The 15,342-nt window shown below is 42.2% G+C and overlaps 1 protein-coding gene across 4 annotated transcripts in view; it reads left to right on the top strand.

Moving 5' to 3' along the window:
• Positions 1 to 15,342, top strand: part of LOC121895088 (cadherin-4-like) — a 276,647-nt gene that overhangs the window by 30,709 nt on the left and 230,596 nt on the right. For 3 of the 4 annotated variants that reach the window (XM_042407923.1, XM_042407922.1, XM_042407924.1), the window contains 2 exons: positions 1,392 to 1,475; positions 2,824 to 2,935. In XM_042407923.1, the coding sequence (XP_042263857.1) occupies positions 1,392 to 1,475; positions 2,824 to 2,935 (196 nt within the window). The remainder of the gene's footprint in view (positions 1 to 1,391; positions 1,476 to 2,823; positions 2,936 to 15,342) is intronic. The other variant, XM_042407925.1, reaches the window with a different exon arrangement.

Raw genomic sequence — 15,342 nt, 5'->3', positions numbered from 1 at the left:
ACAGAGAAGGTAAATGTATAAAGAGTGCATGAGAGCAAGGTAAGAGACATTAAAAACACAATGACCGAGATATAGATGAATACAATTCTATGGAAGAGGACCCGCTCCCTCTGTAGATAGAAAGGGCTCATTCTAAGGTAATGTAAGGTAATGAAAACACGATTCTTATTTTCAGGTGATTATACACTAATGAAAACATACTTATGAATATTATACTCCATTTCTGCCAAGTCTATGCCGCTAGATGCCAATAAAATTCTACATGCTGCACCTTTAACTAATGCATAACAAATAATAATTTGATGCACACATTACTGCATTCCCGTTGCTCACCTGATTAAGTCACTATGACTTTTTGTGATTTGTTAACACTTTAAAGTATAATCAGTTGAATGTTAATTATACTCATACATTCATTGATATACCACTAAATTAGCTGCATCGACGGGCATATCAGACCTTTCATCAGACTCTGGCGCAGATCAGTACATATTTTTATAGAATATAGAGGTCATACAGAAGCTTAAAATAATTAAACGGGTGGGCAGCTGCAAACATCTACATGTTGATGCATGACCTCGTGGTTTTTAAGCCACAAGCCAGCAACACTAGAGTGATGTAACCTATTGTAGATCAGGCTGTATTGTGCTGTCATTTTTATACCCCACAGTAATTGTGTTTACATGCTTTACAGTCTGTTTTGGTGTTAATTAATGTCTGAATTGACTAAATGATCATTTATTAATTGATGATATTAAAGTGTAGCCTATAAGTGTTAACTAATCACATAAAACCGTAGGGACTTTTTAATGGTGAGCAACCGACATTCATTATACATCCTGCAATATTTCATGCATAAAATTGCGCACGTTTGCAATTTCTTAACAGTTGAAATCTAATAATGTACATACAGTATGTTGAAACCATGCTCGTACCGCAGCGTTGGAAGTTTCATAGCCAATGGTTAATGCATTTGCCATACTTTGGCTTAGGGACTTCAATTATGCTTTATCGACCCTTTCATTTGCAACCATAAAACTGCGTAGCCCTTTAGGTCGCCATAGGGACTAAAATATTGGGATCCTCAGGCAGACGTAAGGTGGTGTGGTCGTTTGATCCAAAGCTCCAACGAGTGTTTCTTTAAGTGCGTGTGTGGAGTTTTCCTGCACCGGGTGATAGGAGGGGTTGGAGAGTGACGCTGGCTGCGCCTTGGTGCTGAGCGGAGCGCTCACCTGCAGATGAGAGAGCCGGGGAAACTCGGGGCAGAGCTGCAGCACACTCACGGAGCGCAAGGAGGGACGTTACGAACAGTCTCACCAAAGAGGGGGGGGGAATTACCCAATTATTGGAGAAGAATTACGAATCGACCCTCTTTGTGATTCCTCGTCCAGGCAGCCCTGGCTCGATTGCTCGCCACGATGAGAACTGACTTCGCTCTGGTCCTGACAGCAGCCCTTCTTCTTGACACATTCTGGGTGAGATTTCTCATTCTTTAGTATGGCTTGAGATATGTAGAGGAGTTGTGAGAGTGTGAAATACGGTGTCTCTGAGGTGCAGGGTTTCAAAGCAATAGCACATAAGCTTAAATAAAGTCATGTAGTCGGAGTCCAGTGTCAGTCCAGTGCGCTGATGCAGCAACGCAGCGCTGGTCGTTATTTCTTTACAAGTAGGCTAATTGGCTCCCTTATGAATTTCAATTTGTAAAGGGAAAAATAAAGAAGAAAGTAAGAATGAAAGATCCAGTGTTGTCTGCTCTGATATTGTCGTTAGGTTTTCTCTGGATCGCTGCGGGTTCATCAATGGGCTGCAATACAGTACAAAAACACTGCACAATTTAATCACCCAGGGTAAAACCTTAATTCTTTATCAAACTAATGTAATATTCTCGCTTACTTTAACATTATACAACCCTTTTTCGTTTAAGGTTTCCTGACTGAAAAGCACAAGTTAAAATTTAAAGTTGTAAGGTGCTTCTCCACCTCTTTTTTCGCCATTTGATCAGTGAAAGCTGAATTAGTCGGCGCCGGTGCGGGCTACTCCAAACGGCGCATCAAGTAGCTTTCCTAAATGTTTCTCTTCTTTTTTGTGGCCAAAGCCTTTGCTCTTACCATCTAAGGCAGGGAAATGAGACGACGGTAGTTTACACTTTAATTATTCTCTCCCAAGAGGAGAGGGCTAGTGGGTAATGCCTTTTCTACAGTCAGACTCCAGCCAGTCTTGGCACCGGCGTGTGTGTCTGCGCACATTCAGTTGTGCGCCGGTAGTGGCTTGGGTCAGGTCGTTCAATTTAACCAACAGTGAGCACTAAATGTTGGGTGCAAAGTTTTCTGCAGACCTCTTGAGTGTACACACACACACACCTCACATGCACTCATACACTGTTCAGTCCTTTTATAGTTCTCTGGACCCCTCTGGTAGTGTGAGGAGTGAGAACATTTTGCTGCATTCCTGCATTTTCCTTTTTTCATGTGTGTATGCTATGTGTGTGTGTGTGTTTGTGTGTTTGTGTGTGTGTGTCTGTCTGTCTGTCTCACTTAACCCTGAGCAAAGTAGTTAGAGACTGAGAACTGTCCTCATTCATCCACGCTGCTTTCTTTATGGCGAGCCACACAACACATTTTATCACTGACATCGCAGTGTGCTAGAATTTAATCAGTAATGTTGCTATACCCAGGAGCATATAGTTGATAAACTTGTTGAATATATTTCTACTAACTGCCGTGCCATACGCAGCTTTCCTCCAAGGCTCAGGGCCAAAGAGAAGCCAGAAATCAATGGAATCCATGTTTATCGATGTCTTACATTGTATTCTCTTCCTTCCAGAGGAATAATGGGGAGCATGCTTCCAAGGGTCCATGCCGACCTGGCTTCTCACAAAGCTTCTATTCTGTGCTGATTTCAAGGGATGTACTGCAAGGCCAAGGCATACTCAAAGGTAAGGCCTTTAATTGGCAAGTCAGTTCTTTTACATCTCTTCAGGAAGATTTAAAGTGTGAGTAAAAGAGCTCCCTCGCTGCATTAAAGCCGGTGAAAGGAAATACGTACGGTGATGTAAAACTTAGAAAATTGAAAGGTTAAATTCAGTCACGTTGATGTATGTGTTTGAAGCTGATGATGACATCAAATATTGCAACAGAAATGAACTGATCAGGAGGAACTCAGTCTTGTAAAGTCAGTACACGTGTCTGCCGTTGCAGTGTGGTGTTGAGATGTAGTAACGGAGAGTGTCAGACAAAGAACAGCAGACTGACATGTTTTTAAAATGTTCAAGCCAAAATGTTTGCGCACACAGTACATGCTGTTGATTATGTACACTCTAAATGCTCGTCTGCATGCTGTTTTGACCTTGCTCAACCTCGTCAACATTATTATTACTATCATTATTTTCACAGCTATAATCTTATATATTTTCACCATCACCCTACAACGTCTTACCCAGTTCTATGTGTATTGCTCCAATTACACAGTGAGCCAACCAAGTTTGAGGGCCCGATAGTGCAGGAAATGGAATCGACATCCTGTGTCTAATCTGGCACTGCTCCTGCCAATGTGGGCTAATTGCAATTCTCTATTGATCCCAATGGTTTTTTCCTCATAGCTCAGCTAAGCTGTATTGTTTTGCTGTGGGCGCACAATAGCTCTTTTGTGGGTCGACTGTGTCTTCGGCAGCTGCACAGTATATATTTCTCACTCTCCTTAGCCGTGAGAGACCTGGCGGGAATACAGCTGTCTAGACTCTCTCTCTTGAGTGCGCGCGCGCCATGCACGCAGACACACACACACAGGCTTCTTAAACTAAGGATATACACTACACGAGGGTACAGTATTTTTTTTTTTCTTTTGGTTGTTTTCTATTTTGTGTCTATATTTATGTTTGTCCTTTGCTGGAATGATATGAGTCTAGAGGAAGGTATCAGCTTGATTTTAGTGTTTCATTAACTTTAGTGTATTGTAGCCTGGCTCGACATGGGATTGGATCAGGGACATTGTCACTTGTAGAGAGTTGGCTCTCTGCGTGGTAGTGAAGTCTTCAGCCCAGCAGGGGGTGTCAACACAATCAGAAACAATCACAGAATGAGGCATCACTGCTGCACAGGAGATATTTATTTCAGAGAGCATTATTTATCTGCTTTGGTCTCAGGGAGATGAAATTGTCTGTGTGTCTCTGTTGAGACATAAACTACTCTTTACCGGTCTAACAGGGTTGTTTTCAGTATTAGGATTTCAATTTACCACTAACAATACATTTGATTTTACTGCACACTTTTCTCCAACGAAAGTCACACTAAAGTCAGCCTCAAGCATTGATGTGTTATCAGACCAAATAAACCATGACAGCCTCCACTCATAAAACATATAAACTTACGATCCATTTACAGTATTCCCTTCCCTCACAGTAAAAGCATATGCTTTAGTTTAACATTCATCATTTGTTTCCTCTGTGCTGTTTGAAAGGATGTAACGTAAGTCACACAGGCTCGTCTATGCCGTGGCACACTCACAGCTGCAATGTCGCCTTCATGTGTGTCTGACAGCACAGCTGCAGCGGCCAGGCGTACACACATCCACACAAACACACACACAAACACATACACATCATATGTGATTTACAGGGCTCAGGCAGTTGATTTATAGTTGGTAATGGTGTCACTGGAGGGAGGCAAGGAGCTACTCAGGAAAGGCTTTAATAATAACATTGTTTAACCCAAAACCGTCAGATGGGGACAGGAGTAATGACACCCACTAATGCACACACACACACACACTCACACACAAACATATATACTGTATATTCATGTTAGCTACCGGGGGAATAATGGGAAGGACAGAACTAGGACCTTGGCCATGATAGGGAGGATGCCTGGGTCTAGACAGGAGGTCAGCAGGGAGGACGAGGGTGTTGCATTTCACATTTTATCATTCTGAGTCACTCTGATGTACCAAATTGCCAAAAATGTAAAGTGCAGTCATCAAAACCACAACAGCAAATATGATGACAAAGCCAAAGCTGACAACAAAGCTAAGACTAAATCTTTGCAACATTGCAAGTTATACAATGGCACCGTTTTAGAAATATTGTCCAAAGTGAATGAAATCATTTAGTTTCCCTTTTTGTGATTGCAAGTGTGTGTGAAAAAAAAAATTACTTCTCTATTGTATTCATGAATCATTTCCAGCTTACCGTGACTTTGCTTTTGATTAATTTTGCTTTAATGAGCAGTGATGCTCATTTAGATCACTTTCAAAAAATTCTGGGTGTTCTGGCCAACTGGGGATTTTCACTGATAAACACAGTCTGTCCAATAAACATTTATAAGCATAAGTCTGCACACTGTATTGTTCCTGCTGAATGAATTGATTCTCTTTCTATTTATCAGGAAAACCCCTGCTGGTTACCAAACCTAATGGCTGAAACACACTTAAAATGACACTGCTTAGTTTTTACAAATGTATTATAAGCAGGATGGTTTTAAAATTTGACTTTCATATCCGCAACACTGAGTATTGATATTGATGTTGGTTTAACTATTTAAAATTCTCAAAACAAAAAACCTTTTTACATGAACAGCAGAGAAACAGCAGGGATCTAAGAGGTGAGATAATAGGTTTTAGGGGTGAGAGGTCTCATTCATCTTGTTTGTTTGTGTGTGTGTGTGTGTGTGTGTGTGTGTGTGTGTGTGTGTGTGTGTGTGTGTGTGTGTGTGTGTGTGCATACATGTACATATGACACATTCACCGCTGAGGACACCCGCTGTCTTTTATGCCTGGTTTTCATTATAGCTATGACAGGTTCTTTACCACTCACACACTCAAGGCACCATTAGAGGTAGAGCTTTGCCAGGCCTGGTTAACGTTACACACTGAATGACTGATACACACACACACACACACACATACACACTAAACAGTTTCCCCTGCAGTAAAAACAGAATAACAGAGTTTCTCTTCAGTTAGAATCTGTTTCAGATGTGTAGAGAAATACAGTTTGCTGTTAAAATAATCTGAAGGTTTGATATTTGGATAAACAATAGATGCTGTCACGATGTTTGGAGTGTTTTGTGTTCCACAGTTGAGAGAATATGAGTTGGGCCAGGGCCAGACTCACACAGATAAACAGAGCCAGCGAACGTAACCTCATCCCATGTGTCCCTGCATCCCTCTGCTGATTCTGATCCTGGTAATGAAAGCCAGGGATGGTGGTTTCAGCTCAGTGAGCCCACTCTGCTGACCTTGGACTTTGTTTGGGTTTCTGGTGGTTTTGGGCAGCCCTCATTTTCTGTGTGTGACTGCGGTTATGTTAGTGTGTGTGTGTGAGGGCGCGAGAGAGGTCAAGGGGATTGAAATACAGATTTGGTTAATTCTGATGTGTGCATGTGCTTTTATTGGAGAAGTCAGTACCTGAGCTATACGGATGCTGACGTCCACAGTGCAACTTCTCGGACGGAACTGGAGATTTTTCTCCGCAGTCATCACTTTGTTTTTAGAAACTCCACTGATGCTTGGCTCCATTTTGAAAATTAGATCCCTCCAGTAACTCATCAGACAGAACGAATGGCCTGAATGTCTGTATTGAGGTGACCATATCGGCCTATAACCCTCCCTAGCCAGGCTCAGCGTTGCTATTGTACTCATAAATACATTTTCTGAAGCACTGTAAGCACTCCTCTCTCTCTCTCTCTCTCACTCTCACTCTCACACACACATCTTTATATGCTGCCATTCAGTAGAGATTCACTATGCAGTTGATGCCATTTAAATCTGTGCCTCCCTCTGTGACCTAGATCACTTCTCTCTCCCCTCAGTGCCACCTTGTTTTTGTCATATTCGTATCATATTCTCACATATGCTGGCTGTTGCTCACTACTATGATAACTAGAAACCAGGAGAAATGGTAGAGAGAGCTTTGCAGTCTGAATAAAACAAATTGTTCTGAGCTGTACTTTTCCTCAGGATAATATTTCCAAAAATCTCTTCCAGCGGGCATTCAGAAGGCCCTGGTTGATAAGTCTCACTTGCCTTGGTTATTGAAGTTTGCTGTTACGCTTTAGGTGATTTTTCAAAGTCCAATAGCCAAGCTGTTACTTTGCTGCAGGCTTTGTGTTATGAACATCCTCTCGTAACTTGAAGCACATTAGTTGATACACAGTGAGTATCAGTTTCATGCTCAGCTTAATGCACATTACTATGAAAAAAAGCTCAATATCACAAATAATCTCACAGGATCCTCTGCCTTTGGTATTGATAATACATCAAGAGTGAGCGTACTTTTACCTTCCCTTCTACCCAAAATCAGAGCTGACACAAAGTCTACTACGGTTCAGAGTGCCGGCGATGTGGGGACACGAGTCCGCTTCAAAAGAGCGACTCACAGTAGCCAGAATAAAAGATGCCATTTCTTTTTGCATGCTCTATAGGGATGGACAATACATCAGTTCTCTCTTTCCCTTCACCCTCAAAGAGAATTAGATTGTTTTGATTTCCTGTTTACCTTTTGCCCCAAATCTCATGACACACAGCCTGCAGTGTTATCTGGGTCGATAGCAGACAGGCGTCCTCATGGAGATTAGACATTGTTGGAATATAGCCTCCTTTGTTTCTTCCTGTTACTGCCTAAATCATCCTCATTGTTTACTTTGTGTCTTTATTAGTTTTGGATTGCGGTGTCTTATTTTATTCTAATCTTTTTGCAAAGTCCTATCTCTCTTTGATTCTCACTTGCCGTTGTTCTGAATCATTCATGTTTGGTTTCAGCCCGTCCATATAAACGTCTCATTTCTGTTATATTGCAAATAACAACACAAATCCTTATTCTGTCTCCGCCATCTGTTTGAACCATTACATGGTTTACGGCTAATTTTTGTGAGGATATTCAGTCACGGAGACAGGCTCAGACACATCCATTTTTCCATGGTTATTAATTACAGAAACGCATGAGGCTGACATTTGTTGGATGTCTTGTGAAGTGGTGAAGACACTACAGACATACTGAGGTGCTAGTTTATGCTCTTCGGGCCAAAGGCTAATCTGACCACAGGGAGCTGTTACAAATAGCCAGATGACATGTACTTACTTAACGTGTAACCTCAAGCCTGATGTATATGTCCAATAGTTTTAAAGAATTGTGCATGGATTTTCCAGAGAGGCTCACATACTGTAGATGATTTAGCCACATGGTTGAGCCTTTTTTTCCCTGTTAAGGTCTAGACATGAGTGGTTTATGAGATAAGCAAGGGGGGGCAGGCGTTACACCTGCAGGAGTTCCTTTGATTAATACTGTTAAGCTTGGGAACCCATGTGGTGGAACAGTTATGTGCTTTTGTGTGCTTGGTGTGACTGTGTGTTTTTGTGGTTGAATGTGCTGTGTGCACTGAGGTAGTTGTCCGGCACTCTGCGGATAGTGGGTATCCTCCAGGTTTTTCCAAGCTGGTCATTAGAAAGGCAAGCAGGAGAGAATGAGAAAAGAAGAAAGCAAGCAGGTGGAGGCCATTATTCTTTAATGAGATTTTTGACACCTTCTCCTGTTGTTTTGAGAGGAGGGACAAAGGCGACAGGGAGGGAAGAGGAGAGTGGATGAAAAAAAAAGAGGGGACGACTTCCTGCAGATTGAGTTTCTCTGTGGCGTCTGTGAACTCTGCATCCTTGTCATCTGCTTGGTACATTAAGAGACCTCCTGCCTTGGTATGATGGGCCTTCTGGGGTCCTACAGGACCAAGGTTATGGCACTCCTGAAGACATTAAACCCGTTTAAATACTTTGCTTGGACTCAAGCCCTTTAATGCACAGATGGTCTGTATGGGCTGTGAAGGCTGTAAGATGACAAGGGACACTACAAGCTCTCTCTCTCTCATACGCACACACACACACATACACATTTTGTCAGAGGTTAGGACGGGTGTTTTTGTTGGTAGTGTCAGATTAAGACTACACTGCGGCTGCTGTAAGGTGTCCCTGCTGTCTTTGGTAAAATAGTTTGTCATGAGGAGCAAGAGCGATGCAAGGCGCTCCCAGGGCTGTTCTTTTGCTGGGATGTGGTGGACAGGGATTACACCAGCAGGATAACGATAAGCCTACAAGGCTGTTTTCTCTTTGCTCGAGAGTCACACTGACCATGTCCTTCAGCTAGGCTACTGTCAGAGGGAGGGTGAAATGGAGGGTGAAGTGGAGGGAGAAAGACTTTAAGAATAAGATAATGCTCTGTACCCTGAAGCAGCTAGCACATTATCATATGAAGTGTTAGTCACTGTTATTGTACATTCATGGCAACACACACACCCGCAAACACACAAAAAGTAACACAGAAACCCATTATGGTACTGTAAAACAAATGGGATCCAGATTTCCCCTCCCAGGCCGCCCACTAGCTTTGGCCTAAGCCCAAACACTGTGGTGTCCTCTTCCTGCCCACTCACTCCGAACTCCTCCACTACCTCTGTTTGGCTATGGATTTTAATTACAGCCTAATTGATTCAGTTAGAAATGAAGCCACTGTGAAGGCAACCAATAAGGTGATGATTCAGCTGTTGTATCACAGCTTCATCACTTTTTATTTTGTTGATGATAAACACAGGCAGCCCTAGAGGAAGGGACATGGGTGACACCATTTTGCAGTTGGAGATTCTTACGTCGTATTATTTCAACTTTTGATTTCTGCACTTTCTAAGCACTGTGCAAATTAAAAATGCATTCTTCCTCCCCTCAGAACTCAGGTTTCTTGTGACAAAGCATAATTAATGAGAAGTGGGCTAAAAGCTAATTTATAGCCATTGTTATGAAAACTCCCCATAAAAAGAACCTGAAAAAATGTTCTTACCTCTAACCCAGACCTTCATTATCTCTCCACCATTTCTGATTTCCTCAAACTGAGGTGAGATCATTATTGTTAATTAAAGAGACTTCTGTCCATTTCTCACACTTTTCTAATCAGCCAGAAGAAATGTAAGATCTCTCTGAGAATGTGGGCAGGACAAATCCAAGAGCATTACATCCTCATATGCTATTCCCTTTGCTTGGAGATCCCTCGTCTTTGTTAAGGGAGGATGAAACGAAGGATGGAAGCCCTCAGAAGACATGGCTGTCTGGTAATCACTAATTGTGTCCCAAACTCCCTGTGAATGTTCCCCATTAAGTTCTTAAGTTCAGCACACAGTCGAATCATCGCCTCTGAACAAGGAAGCCGTGCAGGAACACAGGGGACAGAGGGAGAAAAGGATGGAGGAGTTGGGGGTCGACAAACAGAGTGCCAGTAATGTTAATTAATCAGAAGACAATGATGAGTCCCATGGTGTCTGGGCCGACGCTATTCAACAGGCTAAAAGCTAATAAAGGGCTAACAAAGGCGCTTCCAGAGGAGCTTGGTCTTTGCAAACAGTGTGTAATGATTCATGTCAAGATAGGTGTTGGCTTTTTGACAGACTTTATTGATTTCCCCAAAGGGGGATTCTTTATATCTCCCTTTGGTTGGAGGCAGAGTTATCTGAGGTTGGGGTTGAATGTATTGCTCGAGAATACTTTGGGAGGTTTGTGTGGAAAACTTCAAAAACATATTTTGATTCGTTAGATCTCATTAATTTGGGGCTGCTGCTAACACTAATTTACATGTAAGAATCTGTCAATTATTTTTTTCTTTTTAATAAATTAATCATTTATAAAATGTCAGAAAATGATAAAAAATTACCATCACAAGTTGTGTGAGCCCAAGCGGATGTCTTGTTTGCTGTGACCAACATTCCATAAACGATGAGATAATTAATTTAGAAAGAAAAATGAAAAACAAAACTGATAAAAGCAACAAATCCTAACATCTTAGAAACTTGAACCAGTTGGTATTTTTTGTGATAAATTATTCAAAAGATTAACTGATGAATGAACTGGTCATGCCAGCACTATATGTAATGGTAGGAGTCCTGTTTTGATTGAATATGATATCGTATAGTATCTACCACTATGGTAATAGAATTGTGAGTGGGCGTCATGGCAGTGGAGAAATGAGCTGCAGTTCAGAAGACCAGAGTACATGATGCTCTGATCTTTGATTTTTGGATGCATAGCTCAACTTTAATCCAATGCAAGAAAAAAATATTAGATATGGATGTGAAGAATTAAAAGGTCTCTATGTGTGAGGGTGTCTGTGTCAGAACATGCATCCATGTGGGCATCAATATATTTCCATATATGTGTAATGCACTGACTGTTAATAAAGTCCATGAAAAAACTTTATAGTCTATGGTGCAATGTGGGAAAGATAGCATGTTGGCCAAAAATCAATGCATGTGGTAAGTAAAGCACAAAAAAGGCTACAGGCAGTAGGGATGAGAAAGCTTCATAAGGAGATACTGTTTGATTTGTTTTAGAAAATGATTCTTGGTAGAACAGAATTTACAGGATTATTGAACCACTGCCATTAAAGTGAAGGCTGATGTTGTAGATTTGTACTGTACATTTCAGAGCAAGGTTTGTATTACAGTGAAACAGTCACCTCTACAATAAAACACATCTTATCTCCTAAAAATCATTGACGCAGTTTATATGGACTTTGCCATTTGTTTTGCTTGTTAATTACATTTTAAGCTATATGTCATCATTGGCATTTGGTTATGGAAGACAGCAGGAGATGTCCAAAAAGAAATCACATATTTTAAGTGTGAAACTAAGTGATGTGCCTCTGTCACAGTCTGTAGCTGTGGCAACAGTTTTCATGAAGTGTTAATAACTTGCATATATTCAATCACTCAGATAACATTAACACTCCACTGAGCTATGAATACATGCATGTATAAATTAATGAAATGATGGTTGTTGAATGTAAGATTATAATAATTTACAGTGGAGGCTGTAGTGGTGTATTGAGTCTGTTTTGGAGTCCTACCAATTGCTTTTGCAGTCTGGTCATTTCAAATATAGTACTGTACTGTAAAAAGACCATACCACTTTGATGTAAAAAAAAAAAAAAAGAAGTTCAATTATTTTATGCCGACACATTGACATAGCAGGGTACAGACTTGAGTGTGAACAGCAATTTTGTTTTTGCACCCATTAGCCTTGAAGTTTGTCTGGCTTGCTTCTTCTCAGAACGTTAACAATCACGGGCACAGTTCATTTTAATATGAAAGCTACATGCTTATTCTAAATTACTGTGGATGAGCGTTCTGCTTTGGAGAACTGTAATTATTGCTTTTGCTAAGATATTCTGAGCCAGAAGCTGAAGATTGCTATGTGACACTGCAGCATATTTCTGGCTGTAAGGCTAAAAAGGCCTTGTGATACTATTGGTCAAACTCCATGACTAAATGTAGGCTAGTGAGCCAGCCGTTTCAAGCCTTGGGACCAATGTGCTTTTAAAAGCACACTGGCCAGAATCCCTTTCTTCTCACTCTCCCTATCTGTCTATTGTCTTTTTCAGCACATCAGAGGAAGAGGCAAGGAGTGAGGGTAATAAAAGGCCCTGCTTTCCTCCTCTGGGCCTGGGAGAATGTAGAGAAGCAGATAAGTTGTCTAGCTCTAAGTCTGAGAATGATCAAAAACAAAGTGAATCCTGTGGCCGCCGAGGGAACAAGCTCCTGTGAGGGAGCGAGGGAAAGAAGGGAAGGGGAGAGAGGAAGGAGGGAGGAGAGACAAAGGAGGAGGAGGAGGAGGAGGAGGAGAAGGGCTGGAGGAGCAGTCACACTTAGAAGAGAAGACAGTGTTTGCTCATCTCTAGGGTAGAATGGGATGAGGAGATGTAGAAGCGTTGGGAAGCAGGCAGACAGGCCTCTTTCTTTGCTCTAAGCAAGGACTTGAAAGATGGACAGAAAGATGGGTTAACTCTGTAGCGTTCAACGGTTTATGAACTACATAGCAGAGTGTGGGTGGTCCTGCATGATGATTGGCGTATTGTTGGCCTTAGTGCACAGTGGAGATAATTAATGTTTTATTGCCCTCCTATGAACATGGCTTCGGGAAAGGTTTGTCACACAAAATTGAATATTACATATGCATGTGCTTATATACATGCACACACACAAGCACACACATACATTGTTGACTGTCCCTAGAGGCAGGAGGCAAGGCACTGGTCTGGGGGGGGGGGGGGGGTGATTATCCTAAACACAGAAAGGAAAGGATTACAAAGCGATGGTGTAATCCAGCTGTCAATCCCACACCTCATTAGCAAACATAGGTTTCAGAACTAGTGAAAGGTATAGAGGGAGGAGAGGGGCAAGGAGTGGATAAAGGGGAATAGTCGAGGGATAGAGATAGTTCGAGTGGGAGGGGAGAGAAACTAAGTATGGGAGGAATGACGAGGATATAAGAGAGTGGGAGGAAGAGGAAACCAAAGAAAGGAGGGGAGGAGGAGTAGAGGTAACAGCCTCGCTATTCTGCTCAGGGGGCTCTGCGGAGAGTTTTTATTAAGCTTTCATCTGCCTTTCCTCTCCTCCTTTTCCTCTCTCTGCTTCTCCACCCCAGCAGCAATAACAAAAGCAGATGCATGGAGCGCTAGCCATGTCAGTCACGTCTCAAACCCACAGATCTGCTTGTAATTCCCTGATTAATTAAGAACAGTGATTTGTTAATTTAGGTGTTGGGTCGTTTTTTTTTTCATCCCCCTCTCTCTTGCTTTCTTCTGCCGCTTGCTCCCTCTCATCCTCTTGGCAGGCTAATTTGCCCTGCAGCTTTGAGGAGGGGAAATGAAAGGTATAGCAGAGGAAGCCTTCAGATGGTTTATTAAGAATTGATTTGCCAGGGTGGCAGAGAGACAGACCGTAGGGAGATACAAGCTGATGTGCCTCCCAGGCAGACACCCCCAGGCTGTGGGGGGGGAGGAAAGATTGGGAGATTGGGCGAGGGCGTGGGAGCGAAAGGAGATTATTGTGATATCGTCTGGGTGTCTTCACCGGTTGTATTTCAGAACCACTGCTGACAGACCACCAGCACCTAAACAAAATCTCGATCCTCTGAACACTCAGCAGTGTTGATCCTTCAGCCTCTAGCATACTTGTGGCCTTGCACATGGTATTGTTGGCAGTCTATTTGCAGTACCCAATGGTAAATGGAAAAGTACTCTGTAAGAAAACATCAGCACACCCCGCTGTGAAACCGTTGATTTCTCATGTTTATAAATGCATACGCTTTAGGAGGCTGCGACAGGGGTAATCTGAACAAAATGACAGCACCGGCACAGCAGCCGGCTAATATTTAACTGTCGCATCAGAACCGAGTTCTTTAATGAATTTACATTACCATACTCTGCTTGTTACAAAAGACAGGCTTGGCCACCTTTCCCACTGTGCACTGGCTGCAGTGCTGTCACATTGTCCTACTCATGAGCAGACGTGCACTGGACAGCATGGGAGGCATGAGATAGATGACAGATCAGAGGCATTAGAGCTTCAAAGCTTGGGAAAGAACAGAGAAACAGAACCCCCCCCTCCCCCCCTCACCTCCCCCAGCTAGGAGAGACAGCTAAAGGAGGCAGTGCATCTTATCTTTAGCGGCTCATCTCCACATGTCCGCAAAGAAGTCCCTGCCCCTTCTTTTACAGCTGGTCAGGCACTAGAGCCATGAAAACTTATTGACTCTCCAGTCAGGTTTTTCATCCCCGCATGTTTCTTATGTCAGGTGAGGTTGTTGATTCTATTTCCAATCTTCATGAGTTGATTGGCCACTGCTGCGTTCCATTTCCTCTCATCACAGAAGCGTGGCATTTCTCATTATCCCTTCACTTAATTTATGCACACATTATTCATAGTTTGGTGAATCACAAAGTTTAGCGACAGCAATTTGACAGTTCCTGTAGTGTTTTAAGAAAATAGGTTTGGAATCAGGGATGTTTTCTTTGTTTGTTTCTTCACGCATCACTGTGTGTGTGTTTGCGTGCAAACGGGTGCGAGCGCACATGTGTGTAAAATCGGGGATGCTGGTTGATGAATATTGAACTTGAGAAAGTTTGTTTTCTCTTCCGCAGAGTGAGACGAACTGAGGAAAATGAAATAGAAGAGCAGAATAAAGACACTCAGTTGGATGGTGATAAAAGACTTGGCCTCATCATGCTACAGCACCTCACAACAACAACAACATTGTTGTATCTATGATGAAAAGGATTTACGGAACAGAAGCAGAGCATAACACCATCTCAGCCATGTGACAGGCAACATGTATGAGCTTGAATTAGCTGCCAGTCAGAGAAGCTTTATATAGCTTCACACATTCTCATCCTCATTTCTGATGACCGCTATATTAGGTATGTAACAACGTAAACAATGTACATGTACTCATTTCAAGCATGTTTTTTTTGTCAGTTGAATAAAGGTACAGTTTGTATTTTCTTAAAATCAAGGCAGTTGAGTTGACAGGACTGGTAAGGAT

Source organism: Thunnus maccoyii, chromosome 4 (assembly GCF_910596095.1).
Source record: "Thunnus maccoyii chromosome 4, fThuMac1.1, whole genome shotgun sequence".
Taxonomy (NCBI): domain Eukaryota; kingdom Metazoa; phylum Chordata; class Actinopteri; order Scombriformes; family Scombridae; genus Thunnus; species Thunnus maccoyii.
This window is presented reverse-complemented; position numbering and strand designations above follow the sequence as displayed.